A 25,277-nucleotide genomic window follows, 5' to 3' on the forward strand; every position below is an offset into this window, starting at 1 on the left:
TTTACAAATAGTGCTAAAATGAAAAAAAAAATAATTATAATATAAAAATACTACTTGACTATGTGCCTACCTAGCATGCACTAGGATAGCAATTTCCTCCTTACCAAAAAAGAGATTCTGATATCTTTCAAAATTAGGATTAATTATTCCAGCAACTGATAGTGTTTCCATACTTGTAAATGCCAAATTAAAGCTTAATTAATTATCCAGTGGCCATGAAGAAACAGATATCAGATAACATAATAGTACATTACTTTCTAGATTGCAAGCTTAAATTTGTGATATCACCAAGAGAGGATTTGCTGCTCCCCACCTAAGATATACATATAAATTTGTAACTCTAGTTAACAAAAATCAATGAAAACTTTTTTTAATTATTAAAATATTTTTTTCACTAACATTCACCTAATTGAGATGCATTTTATTTGGCATTGAGGAATCTAGTGGGTGGAAAGGATCACCGAATGATTGCTATACAATAAAAACTAATGAGTACAATATTCAGAATCAAAACTATAGAAACATATGCAGCACACCTAAATTATATTACCATCAATAATCTGCTGAAACTGTATGGACCTCTAAGTTCTTGAAACCACTCATTATTTGAAGCTAGTGAATGTTATTCTATATTCTGGGACATGAATACAAAATACAAAGTAATGAATACATGTCACATGATTTAAAATTAACTTAAAGATGCTAATATATACCCCATTCAGCTGATATGATGGGATAGGATGCACCAGATTGGGTGTAACTTGAAGGACTAGACTTTTTTCCTACACCAAAAGAAAGACACTCTATCACCTCTTAATGCATAAAATATATCAGCATAGGCAATCAAATTATAAATTCACAAACCTTATAAGCTTGATTTTGCAAATCATTAGTAGTTGGAGCTTTTCTTCTCCTCTTTGGTTGCTTCTCAACCCAACTTTTTGGATGCTTTCGATTCATTTTACCATCTCACTTCTTGAATCTTTTTGCCTTTCTAGATAGCCCTTCATTTGGATTTTGATGCACCATGAACTCATTAATATTTGGTACAGACTCAGTTGTATGAGCTGAATCTTTATTTAAATTAATTTACTTCTTGCAAATCTCTCTAGCTTACTTGCTTAATTCATCCACGGCCTTATCTACAAACACATATGCTTCCATACTATCAACCACTTGAGTTGCTAGCCTTACTAGCTTTGGACAAAGTTGTTTGTATCACTGTGTGCTATCCAAGTTAACATCTTCTTAAATCTTCCTTCCTGCAATATCTTGTATAATTTTAGTCCTTGCTTCTTTTATCCATGTTCTCAAGATGCATTGCATAGGAACAAATTTAATGTCATTAACATCAAAAATTTTTAAAGCATGACAGCATAAAAGATCAAAAGTCTCAAATTTTCTGCAACTATATGAAATTGTGAGATCACAAGGATAAAATGAGACTTTATATTGTTCCACTCTGTCAACTAGAGCAACCACGTATTCAGACCCAATGGACTTTCATTGCGATGTTTTATATAAGTAGCTGAATATAAATCATATTCCTTTTGGAACATATCAAAGATCTCAGGAGTATAAACTTGTACAACTTGCTGCAACAGTGGTAAGTTCTCACACTTCAACTTTGATAATTTTTTCCTTGATTGAAACTCACGTTGCAACTTTTTGTACCGCTTATCATATACAACCCTTTCAAAGTGCTTAAAAAATTAGATAATATCCAAATCTGATTTTAAGCAACTCTTAAAATTTGAATTTAAGCTTTCACTAAGTTGTGTACTCTGCATTCCTATTGAGAAAGCTTTTTCTATGTAACACCTTGCCCGCTTCTTTTTTACTTTATATACAGATTTCAGCCGTATGTTTGCAAGAATATTGTAATCTTGAAGTAAGGAATTCCATGCTGTCTCAAAATAAGTTTCTTCCTCGTATTTGTATATACATGCCTTGATGTCTCTTAAGAAATTAGACCCACCCTCATTATAGTTCCTAGATGCTTTATGCCATTTTGCATCAAATGCCATGTATATAATCCATGACATGTTTCGGGCATCACTTGGACTAATGCCTTGGCTATTGCATGATATTGATCAGTGAAAAATGTTTGTGGCTTTTTTTGCTTGTGTGCTTCTAAAAAGATCTCGAATAGCCATTTGAAAAACTCCGTTGTCTCATCATATAAAAAAGCAGCCCCAAAAATCACAACTCCTCTAAAATGATTGAATCCTGCAAACAAAGCAAGGGGTCTATATGCATTATTGGTGCTACATGTCGTGTCAAATATTACCACATCACCAAAATGAGTATAATCAATTATCATTCTTGCATCAGCCCAGAAAATATTGATGATTTGTTCTTCCACATCAAATTATACTACATAATAAAATGATGCATTCTCTAACAATTGTTGTTGAAAGTATTGCAATAGAGCACTTGCTTCTCCATCACCATGTTTCTTTGTCTTTTATTTTGAAGATATATTTTTTTGATCCAACCTAGTATAACCTAGGTTAGATCTTCCACCCACACGTCTGCTCATCAATTTCATATGCTTGGACTTGAGATAACTTGCACTGACATGCCAACATGTGAGTTGTCTCTATAAGATGAAGAACATGATTGTGCTCATCAACAAAGTCATACACTCGATGCTTTTTACGATTCGGCATATACACAATTCTCATTCTTGCTAGACATCTTGTTGTAATCTTTTATCGAGATTTCTTACAAAGATAATCCCTTATATCTGGCCTACGACATTCCTCTTTGGAACACACAAATCTGTATGAAGTTATCTTCCCATTTTTCTTACTCTTGTTGGACCATCATTTTCGAGCATAAAATTCAATTTTTTCAGTATAATTAACCCAAAATTCTCAAGCTATTTCTCCATTATCAAATTTCATTCCTAATTTAGGCCTTCAGTGAACATCCAAATCAACATTTTCCATTGATGGAATAGTGCTTTCACTTATTTTCCTAAATTAAATATTCAAAATTCTCTTAGATATCATATCATAGCAGAATTGGTTGATGAAAATTAAAAAAAAAAAAAATGCATAAAGCCATCATAACTTTCTTCTATATTATAAAGATAGCATTTCGTTTAAAACAAATAGCATAAATTTAAATTTAAGAATTATTTCAAAAATCAGGATTTTGTAAGAAATACCTTGATTTAGTTGAATTCGTTGCCATGGATGAAAAGGATATGGATTCAATCATGATTCATCTTCTTCCTTCTCTTGCTAACTTTATCCTCCTCCTCCTCCTTTCTTTCTTCTCGTTGTTCTCTATTGTACGATATAATCTCCCAAATTATTATTGAGCGTTGTAGAGCAAAAGCCACACTAACAGGAGTAGGGGATCAAGCTTATTTAGCATCAAAATTTTTAAGCTAAAGGAGGAGATGCACGACTGAAAGGTTAATTGAAACGGTGAGTTTTAAAGCTGAGTTTAAATAGCTTGCATCATGGCACCGTAATAGCTATGGATGAGAGTGAAAATAAATGGAGGATTGAGATGTATTAAAAGTTACCTCTGCCGTTTAAATAGAATGGCAGAGGATCCTGATCCCACATGGAGATCAAGCCAACGACCCACTTTCAAATTAGCTGCACATGCCAAGCTCTTTGAACTGTTTTCTAAATAAAAAAAAAAATCAAAAAAATAATAAATAATAATATTAGACATACCTAATTGAATACAGACCTACATTTTCTGATCGGACCCATCAGTAAGCGGATCTGATTTTAAGATTCAAATCCAATCTAATAACCCATTGCGCCAATTTTTTTGGGGACTCATGCCCCTTCTCTCTCTCTCTTTTTTTTTTTTTCGGTAACACCGACACATATCCTGTTTCGGGTCCGTTTCGGAACGGGTTAGCGGCCTCCATCAATACCCCTGCACGGCCCGCAATCGACCACGCGCGCGCGAGGGCAAGTAGAAAGAGAAAAAGAGTTCATTGCCCAAATAAAAGAGAAAAAGCCAGAACGAGAGATATGAGCGGCGGCGGCGGCGCTGTAAAGACGCCGGCGGACTTTCTGAAATCCATCCGGGGACGCCCCGTCGTCGTCAAGCTCAACTCCGGCGTCGACTACAGAGGTTGCTCTCTCCTCCTTCTAGGGCTTCACTTTTTATATTTGTCCATAGCCTCTCCTATTCTAATTTTAGTTTCCGATTCGAGAAAAGGCCGAGTATTTTCTCTTATTCTTTGAAATTTTCGATCCGTGCTTAAGCTTTTATTAGGTCTTCTTGCTTGTTCTCGGATCAGGATACAAGAAAAAGCGTTTATTGCATAAACCCTAACGAAATTTGTTGGCAATTTTACGTTTATCTCTTCTATTAGTTCTGGTTACATTTCAATTATTTAATGGTCATGGGCATTGAATTTGATGCTTGTTGGTTACTATTTCGGTAATATAAACATAAAAGAGCAATCTTTTTAGGCTTCTATCCGAGGAGCTGCGCTAATTTTTGCGGTTTCTTATCATTCGTAATGTGAGATAGGTTAAACGGCAGTGAAATTGAAGAAAAGAATGATAGACTTACTAATTTGGGTGGATGAGGCCTGGTTATTACTCTTGAGTTATTTGTGTGACAATTTCATCTTCGTGAGATTTAGAATCGTTCATAATGATTATGATTGATATCACTTCGAGTAAAGAACTGAGTTGGCAATCCAAGGCTGTCCTTTTGTGGCTAGCTCCTTAGCCCAAGCCACCATAGTCCACGTTTTTTCCTTTTTGTTATCACAAACTACATTCTCCTTCAAACTTACGTTTTAGAAGATTCTTCATTTCACATATGGTCTCATAAATATTGGAGGATCCACCTTGTTCTTCCTCAAATGACACTTCTTGTTATGAGCACCAATTTGCAATTTCTTTATTTCCATCTAAGCACCAACTTGTTGAACAAAGACTGTTTGGTATTCTTCTTAATTTCTGATTTTTCCCTTAAATGCTTTTTCACATCCCAATTTTTGCCTTAGAGACTACATGTATTTTTGTCATATCTGCCATGCAATTTAATTCAGGAAATGTTATTATCTACGGGGGCAGTGTTCAATTGGAACATTTCATAATGACATTATGACTCAATGTGTATCTCTCACTTACTCCCACCATTGAACTATTGGTTCCTTCAAGCTAATGCTTTATTGTTTAGTGCCTACATGCTTGAGTTAGGTAGAAGATTGCTATTGGATTCACTAAAGATACATATGAAGAAATCATAAGAAAAATCAAGAGCGACAGGTTCAAGATCTGGACCAACCAATCTTAGCTCTTGAAGGACAAGTTTCCTGCATTCTACTCATCTTCTGTAGTTTCTACTTTTACATTCATGTATGACTCAGATAGGAAGGGACATACACTTGTCACTTATTCACTTAAAAACTTTAACGTTATTCCTCTGAGGATATGAAGAGCCATTAGTTGGATATATAGAAGTAGCTTCCTCTTCAAGTGTGAAAGTACACAAGATTCCTAGAAGATTTCAAGGTTGTCAACCTATGTCTATACACTTTTGGCAAATAAAGGCTTGAAGGTTGCCTCTAGGTAGAGATGACTATGGCACAGGCATGCAAACAGTGAATCGAGGAAGGAGGAGTATGAATTTGAAAGGCATGTGACAACTATTTGAGGGATGTATGCTTCTCAATCTTTTTTTAACCATATTTTATTGGTACCAAAAGATAAACTTGATGGATGATCATATGGCAAGATTGATGGTTCCTAGATTAAATTTCATCAGATTGCTTGATGCTTCTGCAAGATCTACAAAAATTAGATTCCTATATTGTGTAGCAGAACAACCTTTATCCTGTCTGGAACATTTTTAGAAATGTCCAGTGCCATATTCTCTCAATGCTTATGTTTTTTCATGTTCAAAATGCTATCTTGCTTTCTCTCTAATGTATGCTGCTTTTCATGGTCTTTTACATCCTCCTTCACACTAGGATCTGTAGTTGTAAACACAACCTGATCAAGGAGCGAGTCTTAGCAACCAGTACTCGCATAGTTTGCAGGGAACTGTTGGATCATAAAGAGGTCATCTTGCTTTGCAATTGATCAAGGATGTCTCCTTTGCATGAACAACCCATATAAAAGCCTGTATTCTAATTAAAGTGATCTGTTTCGAATGCTTATGGCTGTGAAGATCCTTAATCTCTTGTTTAATTGATGAGTATTGAAACGCAGAAATCTCTCTCTCTTTCCTTTATCTCTTTTTCTCTCTCTTTCCTCTATGTTAAGATATAAGGTGTATATAGAAAGTTGTTAAGATCCCTATTTTTCTCTTTTTGCTATTAGTTACTTTCCTTGCATAATTTTTTTAGTATATCCCCTGATTTCTAGGATTATATTTGGATTTGATTCTAACATCCCCTGATTTTCGGGATTGTATTTGGATCTGATTCTATCATCCTAAATGTATATATGTATAGGGTTGATTATCCATATCAATGAAAAAAGAAAAAATTTCTTTTAATTTGTTCGTGGTATCAAAGGCCACGACTCTGGGCAGTAACTTCTTGTCTGTCATTCTTCATTGGTGATGAAATCCTAGTTTTTTTCTTCGGCCTTCATTGATGGCACATCATTACACTATTGTTGTTTCTACTGTGATTCCCAGCCTTCATTGTTAGAGTCAACAAGTCTTTCCTCCTATCCTTTCATCGTTAACGACAACCCCTCTTTTTCGGCCTTCCTTCACGCGAACCATGACTGAAGTATTAGAATCAGTTACTGGATCATTATTTGCATCTGGATTCGAGATGGCACTGGTGTTCGCTGCTGGAACAGGTGGGGCGAATGGAGAACTACAGAACATTAGTCCTTCTGTCACTTAAATGGAAGGAATTTTCTTCTCTGGTCACAACTGATCAAAATCTTTCTTAAGGGCAAAGAAAAAAATTCAGCACTTGATCGAAGCAGGCTTAAGCCCAGATAATCCAAAATTCTCTGCCTGGGATATTGAGGATTCTATGCTTATGTCGTGGTTATGAAACTCCATGCAGCCAAATATCAACAAGAACTGCATGTTTCTCCTGATTGCTAGAGATATATGAGAGATAGTTCATCAACTTTACTCCAAAAAGTTGGACATGGTAGTTATCTATGAACTACAGACTAAGATTTCTATCACAAAGCAAGGTAATCTTCTTGTCATTAAGTACTATAATATAATGGATGGATTGTGGCCGGAATTGGACCACTATCAAGACATAAGGATGAGATGCAATGATGATACTGAAGCTCTCGGATCTATAGTAGAGAGAGATCGTATTTTTGAATTTCTTGTAGGCTTGAATGTTGAATGTGATTTAGTTCGAGTTCATATTCTTGGTAAGGAGCAGCTTCCTTCGTTAAAGGAAGTGTTATCTATTATCCATGCAGAAGAGAGTCGTCGGAATGTTATGCTCGAGTCTACCACTCTTGAAGGATTAGCCTTTGTGACCAGAAAATCGGTTGATGCAGGGTATGAAAAGAATCCATCAGGACCCAAGCAAGATGAACGCACCTCTGAGCATCCTAAATCCAACTAGTCTAGCCGTGATGGACTCTGGAGCTCATATTGTAAAAAAACCATATCATACGAAAGAAAATTATTTCAAGTTATATGGCAAGACAAATATACTTAGCCGAAATAGAGGATTCAAGGGATAGTCTCGAGGACAAGCTCATCTTATCAATGCAAATAGTACTCCGAATAAAAGGCCTGAAGGTGATGAGGTTCGAAAATTCAATAAGGAGGAGGTAGAAAAATTAAGAGATTTACTTAATTCTTTGTCTAGTTCATCTAGTACATGCTCGCTGGCTCAATCTAGTAAGCGTCTTACTTCTGATTCCTTGGTTGCCTCATTAGACCACTCTAACTCTTGGATCATAGACTCGACAGCCACAGACCACATGACCAATTGCCCAACTAAGTTCCTAATCTATAAACCGTTGTTTGAAAATAAGGTCACAATAGCTGATGGTTTCCCCATCACTATTGTTGGCCAAGGCCACATCACTTTGACACCAGCTATGCCCTTGCATGACGTGTTACATGTCCCAAAGTTGCACACAAATTTACTTTCCATTCATAAACTTACCAAAGACGTGAAATGTAAGATAACCTTCTTTGATACTCATTGTATTGTTCAAGACCTACCCATGGAGAGGACAATTGGATTTGCTAAGGCAAAGGATGGACTTTACTATTTAGAAGATGGAAGTGGTTTGGCAGGTCAATGCAAAATTTCAGCATGCAATTCGGTTGGGACTTCTAATGCTTCTGTCATCTCTCCTAAATCTGCAATATGGCTCCTACATCTTCGTTGTGGTCATCCACCTTTTTTGTTGCTTAAAATTATGTTCCTTTACTTTTCAATAATGTTGACATTTCAAGTTTTCATTGTGATGTTTGTCAATTCACCAAACATCATCGTGTCTCTTTTCCTTTGAATAATAAAAAATCAATCCAATCTTTTTCACTAGTACATACTGATATTTGAGGTCCTTCTAGAATACCTAATCTATCTGGGGCTAGGTGGTTTATTTCCTTTATTGATGATTGTACTCAAACCACGTAGTTGTATCTAATGAAAGAAAAATTTGAAGTCGGTAATGTTCTCCTGTCATTTCACAAAATGATTCATACATAATTTGGGGTATCTATCAAAAGAATGAGATCAGACAATGTTAGGGATTACTTTAATTATACTCTTGCAATTTTCTTTCAAAAAGAAGGAATCATTCATGAATCCTCATGTGTTGATACTCTCCAGCAGAATAGGATAGCTGAGCGGAAAAATAGACATTTTCTCAATGTTACTCGAGCTCTTGTTTTTTCAGTCAAACATGCCAAAAACATTTTGGGGAGAAGCTGTCCTCACAGCCACTTTCTTAATTAATAGAATTTCTTCATGTAGTCTTGAGAATAAAAATCCTCTTGAAACTTTATCTACCTTCTATCCTGACTTTCATTTCTCAAAAAACTTATCCCTTCGTATCTTTGGGTGTGTTTCGTATGTCTATATTCATAAATAGCACTAGGATAAACTCGATCCTTGAGCACTTAAATGTGTCTTCTTGGGCTACTCCAACACCCAAAAGGGTTATGAGTGCTATCATCTACCAATCCAGAAAATGTTTGTCTCTATGGATGTTACTTTCAACAAATTCGAGTTCTATTTTTCTACTTCACAGTCTCGTCTTTAGGGGGAGAATTCTAGAGAAGACTTGGAATGGATTCAATTTTTTGTAGAAAATGTTGCTTCTGCTCAGCCATCCCAGCCATCACAAATGTCCGATGCTCAGCTACCTTCTCCTCAAGCTCAACCACATTCAAGTCAAGATGCCGAATTTGCTGTTGAATCAAACACTGGACCTGTCGAACCCAAACTCAATCAGCATCAGTCCCGTGAGTTACTGCAATATTCACACCAAAAAAGGCCATCCATGCCAATGCAGCAAAATCCATCGTCCGAACTAGTTAAGCAAGGTACTGACTTTTTCTCTTCAACTTCTGAAACACCTGAGTCTTTGCATGAGGAATCAATTTTTCAAAATCTAGACCTCCCAATTACACTAAGAAAATATATCAAAAAATGCACCCAAACTCCACTCTATCCAATTGCACAGTTTGTGTCATTTCACAGATTATCTCCAGAACATAAAAATTTTCTCACAATCTTGTATTCAATTGATATCCCTAAAACTGTCAAAGAGGTGCTAGAGGATAAGAATTGGACACAAGCTATGAAAGAGGAGATGCACTAAAAAAGAATAGGACTTGAAAAATTGTTGCTAGACCAAAAGGAAAATAACCTATAGGGTGTAAGTGGGTGTATACTTTAAAATATAAAGTCGATGGATCCCTTGAAAGATACAAAGCAAGACTAGTGGCAAAAGATTACACTCAGACTTATGGGATAGACTATTAAGAAACTTTGCATCTGTGGTAAAGATGAATACTGTTAGAATATTACTCTTCTTGGCTACTATGTTTGATTGGAACTTACAACAGTTTGATGTAAAAAATGCATTCCTTCATGGAGATTTGGAAGAAGTTTTTTGGAGCCACCACCTGGTTTTAATAGGAGCTTTGGAAATGATAAAGTCTGTCGATGAGAAAAGTATTGTATGGACTGAAACAATCACCACGAGCTTGGTTCGGAAGATTCACAAAAGCCATGCTTGAAATGGGATACAAAGTCAAGGGGATCACATGCTATTCATCAAACACTCCGATAGAGGTGAGGTTACAGCTCTTTTGGTATATGTGGATGATATTATTATGACAGGAAATGATAAAAATGAGAAAGAGCTTCTTAGAAAAAAGTTGGCTCAAGAATTTGAAATTAAAGAACTTGAAAAATTAAAATGTTTATTGGGAATTGAGGTAGCCTACTCGAAAAAGGTATTTTCATATCCCAAAGAAAGTATATACTAGACTTGCTAAAAAAAATTGGAACTCTCAATAGTAAAGCAGTGGTACACCCATTGATCCTAATCATAGGATAGGATGAATGGAAGAGGGGAGTACGGTTGATAAAGGGAGATATCAAAGGCTTGTAGGGAGATTAATCTATCTTGCTCATACAAGGCCTGACATAGCATATGCAGTGTGGTGAGTCGGTTCATGCACAACTCGAAGGAAGAACATTTACAAGTTTACATAATCCTCCACTATCTTAAAGCCACGCCAGGAAAGGGTATTCTATTTCAGAAAGGGAAGGCATTTACTTTGGAAGCATGCATTGATGCTAACTATGCAGGTTCACAGGTTGATAGATGATCGACGTCAGGTTATTGCACATTTCTAGGAGGTAATCTTGTGACTTGGAGGATAAAAAACAGAATGTGGTGGCAAGGTCTAGTGCTGAAGCTGAGTTCAGAGCTATGTGCAAGGAGTTTGTGAGCTCTTATGGCTAAAAATTGTCCTTGATGACTTGAAGATTAAGAGAGAGGGAAACATGAGGTTATACTATGATAATAAGTCTGCTATCAATATTGCTCACAATCCGGTTCACCATGACCAAACTAAACATATTGAGATAGACATTTTATAAAAAAGAATTTAGACAGTGGCTTAATTAGTACTCCTTATATGCCTTATGAAAATCAGCTAGCAGACATACTTACCAAGGGACTATCTACAGCGAGATTTCAAGAGCTTACATGCAAACTGAGAATGGAGGACATCCACTCACCAACTTGAGGAGGAGTATTGAAATGTTGAAATCTCTCTCTCTCTCTCTCTCTTCTCCTTTATGTCTCTTTTCTTTATCTCTTTTTCTCTCTTTTTCCTCTATGTTAACATATAAGGTGTATGTAGAAAGTTGTTAAGATCCCTATTTCTTCTCTTTCTATTATTAGTTACTTTGCTTGCATAGTTTTTCCTTGGTATTAATATCCTCTGATTTTCGGGATTGTATTTGGATCTGATTCTATATCCCCTGATTTCTGGGATTGTATTTAGATCTGATTCTATCATTCTAAGTATATATATATGTATAAGGTTGATTACCCATATCAATGAAAAAAGAAAAAATTCTTTTAATTTGTTCAATGAGCATTATTATGCTTTGTTGAGAAACTGTCTTACAACTTCATTTCTGTTACTTTTATTCTTATTCCTTCAAATTCTTAACATGGTTAAGCTCAAGCATGCCAATAATACCCACTAGCTTGACTGTATTAACCTCTTAATGGTTTTTCCTCATTCACAAGGCCCATATTGCTTTTACTGGTAAGTAATGATTTGCATCATTATAGGATGGTCCCTACACCACATATTATAGTTCCTCATTAGTACTTCTATATCATTTGCTAATTAATTTGTCATGGGTTATATATGTATCTTTCCACACCTAGGAAAGTCTGGTTGTGGTGTCCTTTCTTAATGAATTAACCTTCTACAATTGCTTTTCACAAACTAACCTTGTTTGTGACTGAAGGATTTGAAGGAAAAAAAACACAGAGAGCAACCTAGATTTAAAAAAGAAATAAAAGCATAGAAAGGGTTGAAAACATGGAACGAGTTCTTAAAAAGTCGAAACCAGTAGAGGCCTGCCAAAAGCATCACCAAATATAAAGAGGTCTCTTTCTTGACTTCCAACCTAGAGCCTAGAGAAATTTTTTATAGCTCTATCGATGCTAATAGGAAATAGCAAGAAATGGCAATCTAACAAGGGATACATGGAGATTGCCAATAATTACATCTTTGTCTTCAATAGGAAAAACTCATATGTTTACTAAGATCAGTACAATCAAGCTGGATTCTCTCTTCCGAGTTGGCATAGAATGTGGAGCGAAATTTGTTGTTATCGACCCATTGTACATAACCTCAAGCCAAAATTTCATCTTTCCAGCTGTAGTGAGGTTAAACTAACTTTTGTTGAGAACTCTTTTTGTTGGTTGGGCCCCTCCAGTTTTGTCTGAGTTAGATTTTATATGAGAATGTTCATCTTGCTTCTAAGTAGTCCTCTATTTGGTTGAGGCTGATGTGATAGCCTCGTTTATTTGCTTAAGACTATGCAAGCTCCTTCACTTTCCTATTAATAGTTGAAGGAGAAATGACATGAAATCTTAGGTCAGTGGGCCTATTAGACACTGGTGGCTTGCCATTACTTTGAAGATGTGCCAATTTTCTTTTCTAAAGTTGTGGCCCTTAATATTTACTTCCATGAATTCTACCCTATGTGGCATTATGGCATGTCCCTTTATTTCAAATATATCCTCATCAGACAAAAAATTGAGAAAAAGAAAGGAAGAAAAAAATCAAAAGAAAGCACCCTATGTTAGATTTTGCACTTGGCCTTTATCTGTTTGGAATGCATTCATGGATGCTGTACAACTTGTCACAGCTGGAAGCAAAAAAAAGAAACAAAATCCCCAAAAGAAGGATATGCAAGATAGATTAATACATGCGCTGACTAACTGCAAGACCTATTCAGTGCAGAGCATCTCATGTCAGAATAAATCCAGCTTCCCTTCATGCAACTTAGCACCATGCCTTTGGGAGGGAATTAGCATCTACGTAATGGTTGTCCTTATTCTTACAACCTACTGTTTTCCAGACACCTAGACTTTAAGTTTGTAACATTCGGTACATGGCAAATTATTAGCAATTTTATGTTAAATACCATTTCATCTTTCTTTTTTTACAATTTGTTTTTATTTTTTGTAATTTTCTTACCAGCCTTTACTGATTATAATGAATCACAAATTGTATCAGAAAGAAAGAAAGCCTTTATGTCAAGTGATTGATCCTGTTTATATTTGTAGAATCACAAATTGCGTTATTTAGCAATGGACCTATGAATTTGCAATTGCACCAACGCTATCACTTGAGCAATTATATCTGCATCTTCCAAAATACAATATGCTCTTCTTGGATCCTCTTGTTTAGCAATCATGTCAAGTGATTGTCCCTGTTAATAATTGTAGAATCACAAACTGTATTACCTACTGATGAACTTGTAAATTTGCAATTTCACCAATGCCATCATTTGAGAAGTTATATCCTAGATCTTCTGAAACACAGTATGCTCTTCCTGGATCCTCTTGTTTAGCAATCATATGCTTCGCATGCAGGTATTCTAGCTTGTTTGGATGGCTATATGAATATTGCAATGGAACAAACAGAAGAATATGTCAACGGTCAACTTAAGAACAAATATGGGGATGCTTTTATCAGAGGAAATAATGGTATTCTCTCTCATTCAACATCATCTGTGTTCTTTACTGTATTTTTTCCGACGAATGTGGTTTGAATTTTGTTTTCCTCTCTTGTGGATGCAGTTCTCTATATCAGCACCTCAAAAAGGACTCTTGCAGAAGGGGCATGATGGTGCTGCCCTGAAATCTAGATTTGTGCATTGTAGACCCAATCAAAAGCACGTCTGTAGCTTTATGTGATTTGATAGATGAGAGGGGCACGTGTGCTTTTTAACATTATGTTTATGTTGGTCTTTAGAGCTTAATCTCGATGTAGTAGCAACACTTCAGGCTGCAAATACTGTCCTGCTTCTCTACTGGAAAGCATTATTGTATGCAAGACTTACATATCCTGCTGCTTTTGGGCTTTTAGGAATATTGAAGCATGAAAATCTTTGTTAGTTTTGATCAGACCGCTACCCTATTTTTTTAGCAATGTCACCTTTTTTTTTTCCTACTTGGAAAAATTAATCTGTTCAACTTGCATTTTGATGCTGTCAAGTGGGGGCGTTATGATGTTTACCTTTTTAGCATTGTGCAAAGAAAGCATAAAAAGAAAAAGATGAGGGATACCTACTCTGTGGCTGAGGTTGGTCTTGGTGGAATGTGGATAGACTATTATCTGAATGAAAATTTGGTGACCTCTCAATCATCTTTGATAATGCAGGAACCTTAGATCATCAGCGGCGTTTAAGGGGGTTCTGTCAAAGGTTCCAAGACTTGCAGTACAGCTGGTCCTGCTTCCATGACGGTTCAGAGAAAGCGAAAACTTTCCCTATCTTCCACTCCATTAGACCATCTTGTTTGGAGCTTCAGCTTTTGTTCTGTCTTGTGAGTGCTGAGTTGTTTGGTTCTGGTTTGAAAAGGGTTATTGTTCTCCAAGATGGAAAGTATGGGAATGTGATGCCCTTACTACTGTTTGGTTGTTCAGAAATCTTTCGAAAGGAAAAAAAAAAAAATCTCCTAGTAGAAGGGAATGTTCTTGATTTTGCAAAACTCACTTCTATATTATTTTCTGACCATTCAAACTTGAGAGAGTAGAAAATTCAGTTGTTCTATAACTTATCTAAGGACCTTTTCCAAGATTTGAACAACCTGAAAAACTTGGTGATGAAATGAACGGATTTATAACTAGAACGTTGTATAAGTTACAAGAAGATAGCCAAAATGACCTTAAATCTTTGAAGCGTTGGAAGGGCAGAATTATCATGCCTGACAGTTTAGAAGTCCAGTATGCTGGGTTGTAAAATTGTTGGGAAGCTAGCTCTGAGAATAGCATTGATAGTTTTGTGCATTTTTGGTTGTTTGCTGGTTTATCCTTTAAAATTTATTGTTTTTTTGCAATTTTTGAGGGCCCATTTAGGTGGTTGGCCAGTTATCAGTGTGTGATTTCACACACAGGTGAAAGGTGTGAATATGTAGGGTGGAAGGATGGTATATTGGAGTGGTGGTGGGGGTCATCCTATAGACCCAAGACTATCTGGATATTGGAGGTCACTGGTTTTGGTTAATTTCAGTATAATCCAAAACACTCGGTAATGGATATTAATGGCCTCTCTCTCTCTCTCTCTCTCTCTCTCTCTCTCTCTCAGTCTACCTATCTATATCATATTACAAGAATAAGACTTTATAATTTTAAAATATTTTATCTAAATTTTGTCCGCCACTTTTTCGAACCACTATTTTTTTTTTTTTTTTTGAGAGAACTTTTTCAAATTACTCTTCACTCAACCACAAAATATCCTGAACTCACCGGGTAACAGTATCAAACAGCAGTTTTCTAATTTAAAAATTCAGCCATAAGAGGATGAAGGCTCTGATCAGAGGTTTCAAACTCTAACAAAAGGATTGGATTCAATCAGTTGTAGAATTTTTTTTTTTTCAAATAAAAATCTAATCCTTCCTCTCACAATCCAAGATGTCAATGTGATAGGGACTCCTAGAAGAGGTTCTGATCTCTTACCAAGTATAGGATACAACCTGTCATCCTCAAAGATTATCTGGGTGTTGGAAATAACCTTTTTCAACTAAATTTTGCATCCCAAATATTCAGAAATGGCTTCTTCAATTCTTCTGTTCTCTCTCCCTTTGCTTCATCTACTTATGAAATTCCCATCTTCAGAAGAGATATCCCATAGATAAGATAACAGGGTGATTCAACAATAAGGACCTGATCAAATGCACAACAATTTATATATCCGATGCGACCTCATGGATGCAGGAGTTCTCCAGAAGAGATAGTATGTTCTTAATCTAGATTTCCATTATTCGTGTCTTCGACCTTGATAGGAACAAGGGAAATCTAAATCCAGTCTCCCAACATGAGTCACCACAAAAGCTATGGCTTAATTTAAAATCTTCCCCTCAAAAAGAAATGGTTCATATTAAATTTTGGAGCTACCAACATTTGATTGTTCGAATCCATGGTCATTCTAAGGCAGCAAAGTAGGTGTGGTTGCATGCATGGCATCAAAGAGAGGTCTGAGAGTTCTGTTGTAACTAGAACACACCAAAAGTATAGGTGAATCCACAGAAGAGAAACAAAAAAAGTAAGAATAGTGGAGCTGCCCCTAAAAAGTGCTGGACTGTTTTCTTGCAGAGAACAAGGATGTATTTCTGATGCTTTTTCCAGTCAATCCATGTTTGGGAGCAACCTAGACACCTATAACTACAGTGATTCATCATTAGGTGATGGCAAATCATATTCCCGATCTTATCACTTCAAAAGCCTTTTAAAAATTCACAAGCAAAGAAACTGAATAGTGCCAGCATCTCTTTTTCCCACACTTATTATCATAGTGGAAGTAATCTCAGTCTTCTTGTGTTTCTATTTTGTATTTTGTGATATGGTACACATGTACATACTTGGACAGCTTATCAGAAAGTTCATTTTACTGCTTTGAAGTTGGAAGTTTAATACTTTAAACATGGATATGCACAGTCAAATGTCTCCCAGTGAGAATAATGGCTATGCAATTCAAGGCAAGATTTCACACTAATTAAATTATTTTGATCCTTATGAGTGCTTGCTTAAGGCTTAGAAAGCGGCATACGAACTGATGCTTGCATCTTAGCTCAGTCATCTTCGTCGATGCCCATGAGCGAAAGAGTGTGTCTTCTCATTTTATCACAGAAAGATGCTGCTTTTGGCGTTGGAAACAAAGAGGCAAAACTTTTCAATTATGGATTTGTATCAAGGATTAGAGATGTAATATGGCCATGCTACCGAGAGGTACCGTCCTCAATAACATGAAGCCAATTAATCATAATTAGCTCAAATCCATCATAAATAAAATATAATAAAAAATTAATTCGATCATTCATCAAGTAATAAATCATCAAGATTGATTCAAAGTATCTAAATCCAAAATCGGATATGAAATACATGTCTCAATATTCATCAATAGTTGACTATAAGTTCATAATTATCCTATAAATTAAGATCAGCTGCAAAATCTCCAAGCTCGCTAGTATAGACCCTCAATCTGGATCATCCTTTATTCTAATTAATATCATTCATCTGGATAGAAAAAAGAAAAAGATATGAACTACACCAACTCAGTAAGTAAACCTTACACTATCTTATCCAGATCAAGCATAAGTTTATACATGTATCAATAAATCATTTAGAGAAGATGATTATCATTAGAATATAAATTTTTTTATAGTAACAGTATATCATAAATTAATGATGCTCTTGCATAGGTATAAATCATGCAATGTATATAAATATAGTACTGATGCATAGTATAAATAAATTCATAAATTATATTAATTTATAGATAAAACCATAAATCATCTGTCATTTTAATATTATAATTCTTAATAATTCTCTTAGACTAAATACTAAGATCACTTTATATCGTGATAGGATCATAATCAAATCATATTAACTACTATAATCCATTGGCGAGGTCATATGCTGAGCTACTATAACCCACTAGTGAGAACGTATACCAAGTTCTATAATCTACTGACGAAACCATTATCGAGCTACTATAACCTATTGCGAGGGTCGTATGTTGAGCTACTATAATTTGCTGGTGAGGGCCACATGTCGAGCTACCATAACCCATTGGTGATCGAGGGCCGTTTGTCAACTACTGTAACCCATTGGTGGAGCCATAGATAACTATCTCAGAGCCCATAGTCATATTTCTTAAATTATATTTTCTTAAAATATATATTCTTACATCATAAATAAATAAGTTGAAAAATATTTAACAACTTTAAAGAGTTCATAATCCAAAAAGTAAAATAATCATAAAATCAGGACATTCATAACAACTACATGGTTTTCATAAATATAGGATTCATAGTTTACAAACAAACCGTTAATATTAGAATATCCATAAAATTATATTTTACATGATACTACATGATTTATATAAAATCATATGCTTGATCCTTAATTTAAGGAAACATAGAATTATTGATGTCAAATATTTTTTTTATATTTCATAAAATCTTAGGCGTGGAAAGTACCTGCTAATTCGAAAACAAGTAAGGAGTGTATGGATTATTTACCTCTTTTGTCTTAGCTCTTCAAACTTATTAACATATTAAAACATAATTAATTAATTTAATTTATATTCGATAAATTCAATTATAGGAAAAGAAGATTGTAGATTGGATGGTCGGTCTAACAAATTGCTCGGACATCCAGACAATTTAGGACTTCCTAATCGAGGATCAGATCTACATGACTTGATTAAAGAATCATGAAGCATGAATTAGAATCAAGCAAAGATCAATCAACATGGTTCTTCAATAGTGGGGACCAAAGATACTTAACATGGCCAGGGTGGGATCCGACATATTATATGGATATCGAAGTGATTTCGAAACTTTTTGAAAAGATCATCTCAAGTTTATATTGGAGTCCATGCATCGAATAGAGAGAGAAAAAATAAAGAGTAGAGAGATATAAGAGAGAAGGAGAGAGAGAAAAAAATCTTAGAGGCACAAGAGAGAGAAAATTTTTCTCTTTTCTTCTTCTTTCTTTCTTTTCTTTTCTTTTCTTTCCTTTTTTTTCTTTGTTCTTCTTTTCTTGGCCGATTAAGAGAGCAAGATGGCCAGAAGACCGACGGTGGGCGGCAACACAGGCAGCCAATGGTGGAGGAGCAAGAGATGGCCGGCAGCAAGTGGCTGCCAATAAAAAAAACAAGAAAACTAGGAAAAATAAGGGACCATCCATTTTCTTTGGTTTTTTCAATCATCGGCAGCCAAAATCTACAGGAAGACAGTAAATAGGCAAGGTGTCATGATCCAGGGGTGCGGCACCGAGGATGGCAGTGCCGGTGGCTAGAAACAAGAAAGAAATTCGGCCAAAAATAGGAAAAAAATAGAGTCTTCTCTTTGATGGCTTTTCCGATGAATCCGGCGGTCCGCGGCTAGAAAGAAGGGGAAGAAAGCGAAAAAAAGGGTAGGGTTTACCTCGAGCTTAGTGAGTTCGATGAAAATTTTAGGTGAGCACGATAAGGGTATGCCACAGCTTCAACGGAAGGAAAGAGAGAGAAAGAAGAGGGAGGAAGGTAGGTGCTCATCATGGCTTGCTTAGGAGGGGAGGGGGAGTTTTATAGAGGAGATCTAGGGTTTTGGTGGCCTGGATCTTCGATTCCTACTTGAATTGCTGGAGAAGAAGACTCTCGATCTGGTCTTCTTTTTTTCATGCCCTAAGACTTGTGTGGGGAAAGATTTGGGGCCGGGTATCACAATCCATGGGATTGTCACGGAGCATTGATGGTTTAGCTGTCAAATGAACATATTTCAGCAGATATGCCATGACGAGGTAATGACTTGCATGCCTGCATATGCTAGCTGAATTCTATCTAGATCAATATATGCAGTATTGTAATATATGAGAAAGGAAGCTAATTTCAATTGAAAGAATGTTTAATTTTGTTATCCATTCAAAAAAAAAAAAAAAATGCAAAGCTTTCTTAATGAGTATTTAATCAGATAATTAGAACATCTTAGCCAGCCAACCAAAATAAACTTCAAGTAGAAGCAACTTTAAATGAACGCATCGAATGAAGCAACAAAGAAAAAGCCTCTGTATTGAGGAAAAGTATATAGCACTTTCAGAGAAATTAACTTCCAAGCTATAAGAGCATTTACAATCTTTCGCATTAGACTAATGGTTGCAACACAACCACCAGATTCCTCTCCTTTTCCAATTCCTCTCTCACTTATCATGAGATGACTTGAAGCAGCATCCCAACAATATAGAGAGCCAACTATATCAATTGGAAGAAGAAAGTATAAATTTCTGGTGACTGTTTCTCATTTGAAACCAAAACTTTTGCAGAGACAAATCCAACAGAAAGATCTTGCCTCTTATTTTAATAAGACAAAGTGAGAACAAGATCTCATAAAATCAGACTGTAAAATGGATTTTCGAAATAAAAAGACTCATGCCAATTATGTGACATAATATATATGAAAGCTCGAATCAGAACTAGCATTTCCTTGTTCATATAATTTGAAGATATGGAGCTACTTGATTAGAAACTTACATCAAAAAAGACATACAATTAGGAACATATCATAGAAAGAACCATTCATATCAGAAATTCATAACTATTAAGTGACATGATTTCAAAGTTTAAAATCACAATCAACGTCGCATAAATTGCACCTGCAGACTCAGAATCTCAATGAAAAACACTGGAAGGAACATATCTGTTCCTTTTTCTCCATTCTAAGGACCGGGCGGAGGTGGGGGAGGGGGAGGGGGATGGGCAACATAGGCCTGCCCATCCAAACCCTGCCCCTCGCCACCATACGACCCATCCTCCGCCATCCCCTGCTGCCACATCGGCTGCCAAGCCTGCGCCGGGCGATGCATGTACATCGATGGATCGATCCCAGCCACCGCTGGCTGGCCCATCATCACACCTGACCCAGCCTGCCCCATTGGAGGATAGTAGTATGGCACCCCAGGAGCAGCAGCACCACCACTGCCACCTGCCACCAGTCCCAGCCCTTCCTCCTTGATCTCATCTCTTGGAACAATGTCCACAAGGAAGTCGAATATATCGGTCCTTGTGATCGCCGCGGCAATGTCATTCTTCTGCAGGGTCCGACGCTTGTTCTCCTCGGCGTGGAGCCAAGACCGGATGGTGAGCTCAAGAATGAAGAGCTCGCAGGCCTTGGCAAAGAGGATGGGAGCCTCGGCCGATATCATTCTGACATCTTCATCGGCTTTCATGATCTTTTTGATGCGGGCGAGGGGGAGCTGGTGGTTCTTGAAGTCGGTCGCGTGCTCGATCTCCTGGCGCTGGTAGTTCCAGAACATCTGGAGCTGCTGGTGCTGCTGCTGGAGGAGGTGCTGGAAGGGAGCTTGTGGAAACGAGTGTGGCTGCTGGTTGTCCATTCCCCACTCTCTAGCCTCCTCTGATTCTAATAACTACTATAGAACTTCCAAGTTTCTGCCAAACACCAGTAAAGCTCAAAAATAACTAGTTTTGAATTCCGGTTTAGAGAAGAATGATGCTTAAACTTAGCTGAAAGAAGGCAATGGAGTTGAAATTTGAAACAAGTACCACTCAAATATTAACTTGTGTGTGTGTGTGAGAGAGAGAGAGAGAGTAGTCTTTCACCTTCCGGAGTTTGAAGTCTTGTTGATAATGGTGGCAAAAGAAGGAACTGAGAAGATAGAAGTTGGTCTATTGGCTCTTTGGATTCAACATTTATCTGGCAAGAGAGCAAAACACGGACTCGAAATTAGAGATGAGTCAAGAGCACAGAGCAGTGTTATTTTACCTGACAGAATTTGAGCTTTTTCTTGCAGAGGCATCGGATTCTCGGTGAAGAAATGCCAGTGGAGTCCAAAAGACTTTTTTTTAGTGCCTATTAGTTGATTCTTCTGCTAAAAATAGTATATAATTCTGGCTAGATAATAGGACACGGAGTTGGAACTCTAAATGGGGGCCTCTTTTTACCTCAAAACCAGAAGGAAAGGTTGTACCTTTCGGCCTTTTTCTACTCAAAGGTCTCTCCTTTAGTCCAACAGTGGAACGGACCAGCAAAAGGAAATCAGAAAGATAGGAATTTTAAGATGGGTCGGTTTTTGGCACTGGAGACCGAGCAAAGAAACTTCTCTGTGTGTCTTTCTGAGCTCCAGAGGTTCTTTGATGGTGGTAGTGGACGCAGGAATATGTATGAGCTTCAAATGGGTCAGAACTCATAGTTTAATAGGAGAGACAGGGAGAGGAATGACAGAGAAAGAGGATAAGATGTGGAGAGACCATAGAACCTTATCCATAGAAGTTTCTCTCTCTGTGTAGAGATAAACTTAAAGATATTCTCCTTGGTGCTTTGTTTTGGACTTGGTAGTGGGGTGCTCAGAAGAACTTAGAAAGGGAAAGCTCAAATTTTTGAAGGCACAAGAGGAGGAAGGGGAGGAAGAGGATAATTGACAGGGGGTGGTGAAAAGAAGAATAGTGTTTTAAAAGTGTGGTGGAGGAGGTGAGAATTCCAAGTAGAGGCAGTGAGGGAGCACCGCAGTGCACAGGGAAGCTAATGATGGGAGGGTGTGTTAGTGCATGGGCATTGGTCTGGAAGTGGGAGTCTTGCCCATTGTGGTGCAGAAATTCTGAATGAGACTGCTCCAAAGCCCTCCCACCAAGCGCAACAAGCTTTAGCCCGTTGTGGGAGTCTTGTCTTCCTGTTCATCACAAATCACTTGAACTAAGTCCATTTTCACTCCTCAAAACTCAATGTGTTCAAGAAATTTCCAATGAACAATGTTTGCCATCTTTGTAAATGAGAACTTGGAGTGCTAACTTGGTGTATTGATCAATGATATGGGTATTCTCTTCCTAGGAGAAGATTAATCAACCAATGTAGGTTAAGTTTCTCCGGTTATCTCCCTCAAAAAAATAAAAAAGAAAAAGAAAAACCCAAAAATCTCCAATTATAAAATAAAAGCCCAGTTGTAAAACTGCCTCTTGCAACAAATCAAGAGATACTATGTGCTCCTTTTTATGTTTTAGTTTCCTTGTAGGAGAAAACTGCTCTACCTGTTGCTTGGACATGATAAGATTTCCTTTCTGGGAATAAAATAAGTACATTTTTAGATGACCAAGTCCTTGCCAAAGTTAAAATTCCTATACATGGCATCATCTTCTCAACTAGCAAAGAATTTATCCAGACCACCAGACAAAGGGTAGCTTGTCAACTTGTATACTAGATTCTGAATATCTATACGATTGCCGTGTTCATGTTTCATAAAAACATATTTGAAATCTATTTCTCTGACTGTGTTACCACTTACCTTATTTTTATGGGTCATTCCTCTATGCTGATAAACTTTGAGTTTTTCCCGAGTCTGTTGACATTGTTGCTGAAGTATTACCAATGTTTTAAGCAAAAAATAACCTTCCATAAAGCGGCCATAATGCTGGGGTTTGACAAATTAAAAGACAAACTAGCGAAAATAACTAAGAAAAAAGAATTTTGATTCGACATCTAAAGCATTTTATCCGGTCTTGTCTCTTTTTATCTCATCCACCCATTTCAATATGGGTAAAATCGGAATAAAGAGAAGTAAACCGAAAAAACCGAAAAGCTGTCCCGTCCCATTCCATATGAAAAGCCCATTGGATCCTTCCCATCCCATCGAGAGAAAAATTCGTGATGCTTTAAAATGCATGCATAATTTGTTCCCAGTTTTCGTCTATATTCATACACACTTTAACCAGTTGATCTAATAATACGGTAATCAGGCATCACCTTTACATAAAATTTCAATGGATACAAATTTTTTAAAACATTTTATTAAAATTTATCTGGGTAAAAACTTTAGCTACCGAAACAGTTGTCAAGAGAAAAGCAGGCGTACCTTTCACAGAAGTCCTATGATGCCAACCTTTAAAAAAAATCTCTATACACTCCTCTCTGTAAAGAAACATCATTTTCTGACTTCCAAGGACCACCAGTATGTGACGTTTGGTCCCAAAATCGATACTCCTGAGGGTTTTTTTTTTTTTTTTTTTAATGAAGGTCATGATCACAGTATTTATTTTTTTATTTATTTTTTTAATATTCATAGCATATTTCTTAAAAGATGGAAGAGGTGCATGCAATTTCTAGAAGAGGCAAAGGCTTTCTAAGTAGAAATGTAACATAGCAGAACGAACTTATATCATAACTGGATAAGCTCTCACGATACCCTATCAGTTCTTGGAATAGGATTTGCTAGAACAGGGGTCAGCAAAACTTCTGCAGATTAGTGAAACAAGCATCAAAAGTCATTTGATCCTGGAAATCTGGAGCTGGAATAATAACTCATGATAGCAATAAGCCTCATTAGTCATCAGCCAAATGTGCCCTCTCTCGGGTTTACAATAGACCCTTCTTGTAGAACATTAAAGTCACCTTTAGAAAAGTTCATCATTGATGCACTGACACCATGGTGTGGGAGGCTTGTGCGCTGGTCAAAGTCATCAAGTGGGAAGAAGACAACTCTAGCCACCACAATATGGCTACATGGGTGTCTTAACTAATTATTTACCTTGATAAGTGGATTGCTTACTTTATCACATGCATATGGCCCAAATAATTAGCAAAGAACCTCTCACAAAATGACAAACCATTAAGCATAAGATCTCTGCAATGACGCAAATGACTACTGAGGAAATATATTTGTTTCTCCTTTGAGCATGCCTATGCATGAAGCACCCATCTAATATGTGGGAATTAGGAGATACCCACTAGCCTAAAGTAACTACTCTTCTGTTCTAACTTTTATACCCTCCACACCATCAATATAGTGGCTTTTGCCTCACCTGAGACCTCTAGGCAGTCAGCTTTGTGTGACTGGTTACAAATAGATTTCATCAAAAAACTAGTCACAAAGAAGGTCCACTCTAGACCCCCTCAATTCTGAAAAATTGGTCTGGCTTGGTCTCATGGTAAGCTCTTGCTACTTTGATAACCCATTAATGGACGTGCATGGTTTGAGTTGGCCATTTTCCTGTTCTCCATTGCCTTCTTAACTTGGCATCAAGCACTAATCTTCATCATCTCTTCAATCCAGCATCTAGGCATATATCTCGATCTCGTGTCCCATCTTTGGTCCATTTGCAACCTTGCGTAAAAATTCCAGGCCATGACAATGCTTAAACCTTCTACGTCCATTTGGAGAGAGATATCAAACAGCCGGGCTAAGCACCAAGTAGTGCGCATGAGCAAACCTGTTCAGATATTAAATCACCTCAGGCCTGAGGTTTTGAAGGAAACAGCACGCTGACTTGTCCAATCTTGGCCTTTGACAATGATTCCACGCTTCTGCAAAGTGGATACCACACTTGGTACCCCTATTGGCCGGCAAATGGAACTACCCGTTATTGTTTGCTATTGGCACTCACAATGCTGTAATGACGTAAGGTCACAAATTGGATGATAATGCCTCAACATTCAAATTGTGCAATCTGACCATCAACCATTTTTTTCCTTTTTTTTTTTTTTTTTCTTTTTCCTTCTTTTTATTTTGAGTATAACCACTGACAAAATACTCAGTCCATGTAACACAAGCTCTCTTCACGCACAATC

At 36.8% G+C, this 25,277-nt stretch overlaps 2 protein-coding genes and 1 pseudogene across 6 annotated transcripts; 1 reads left to right on the top strand and 2 right to left on the bottom strand.

Moving 5' to 3' along the window:
• Positions 1-1,248: 1,248 nt before the first annotated feature.
• LOC140856534 (protein FAR1-RELATED SEQUENCE 5-like) lies at positions 1,249-2,672 on the bottom strand (annotated as a pseudogene).
• A 1,250-nt stretch (positions 2,673-3,922) lies between these two features.
• LOC105038803 (sm-like protein LSM36B) lies at positions 3,923-14,129 on the top strand. Of its 2 annotated transcripts, XM_073261020.1 has the most exons (4): positions 3,924-4,110; positions 9,262-9,498; positions 13,596-13,709; positions 13,803-14,129. In XM_073261020.1, the coding sequence occupies exons 1-4, from the start codon at positions 4,008-4,010 to the stop codon at positions 13,847-13,849; spliced, it is 501 nt and encodes a 166-aa protein (XP_073117121.1). In that variant the 5' UTR covers positions 3,924-4,007; the 3' UTR covers positions 13,850-14,129. The 2 variants fall into 2 exon arrangements, with proteins under 2 accessions (XP_019703523.2, XP_073117121.1); XM_019847964.3 differs by lacking the exon at positions 9,262-9,498 and having other exon boundaries at positions 3,923-4,110.
• A 6,136-nt stretch (positions 14,130-20,265) lies between these two features.
• On the bottom strand, positions 20,266-22,057 carry LOC105038804 (nuclear transcription factor Y subunit C-1). Of its 4 annotated transcripts, none has more exons than XM_073261030.1 (3): positions 21,691-22,057; positions 21,323-21,416; positions 20,266-21,170 (listed from the first exon to the last, which is right to left on the bottom strand). In XM_073261030.1, exon 3 carries the CDS (start codon positions 21,094-21,096, stop codon positions 20,422-20,424), a length of 675 nt encoding a protein of 224 aa, XP_073117131.1. In that variant the 5' UTR covers positions 21,097-21,170; positions 21,323-21,416; positions 21,691-22,057; the 3' UTR covers positions 20,266-20,421. The 4 variants fall into 4 exon arrangements, with proteins under 4 accessions (XP_073117131.1, XP_073117134.1, XP_010913009.1 ...); XM_073261033.1 differs by having other exon boundaries at positions 21,665-22,057; XM_010914707.4 differs by having other exon boundaries at positions 20,266-21,151; positions 21,691-22,049.
• Between the last annotated feature and the right edge of the window lie 3,220 nt (positions 22,058-25,277).

The sequence above is a fragment of the Elaeis guineensis genome, chromosome 1 (genome assembly GCF_000442705.2).
Source record: "Elaeis guineensis isolate ETL-2024a chromosome 1, EG11, whole genome shotgun sequence".
In the NCBI taxonomy this organism is placed as follows: Eukaryota; Viridiplantae; Streptophyta; class Magnoliopsida; order Arecales; family Arecaceae; genus Elaeis; species Elaeis guineensis.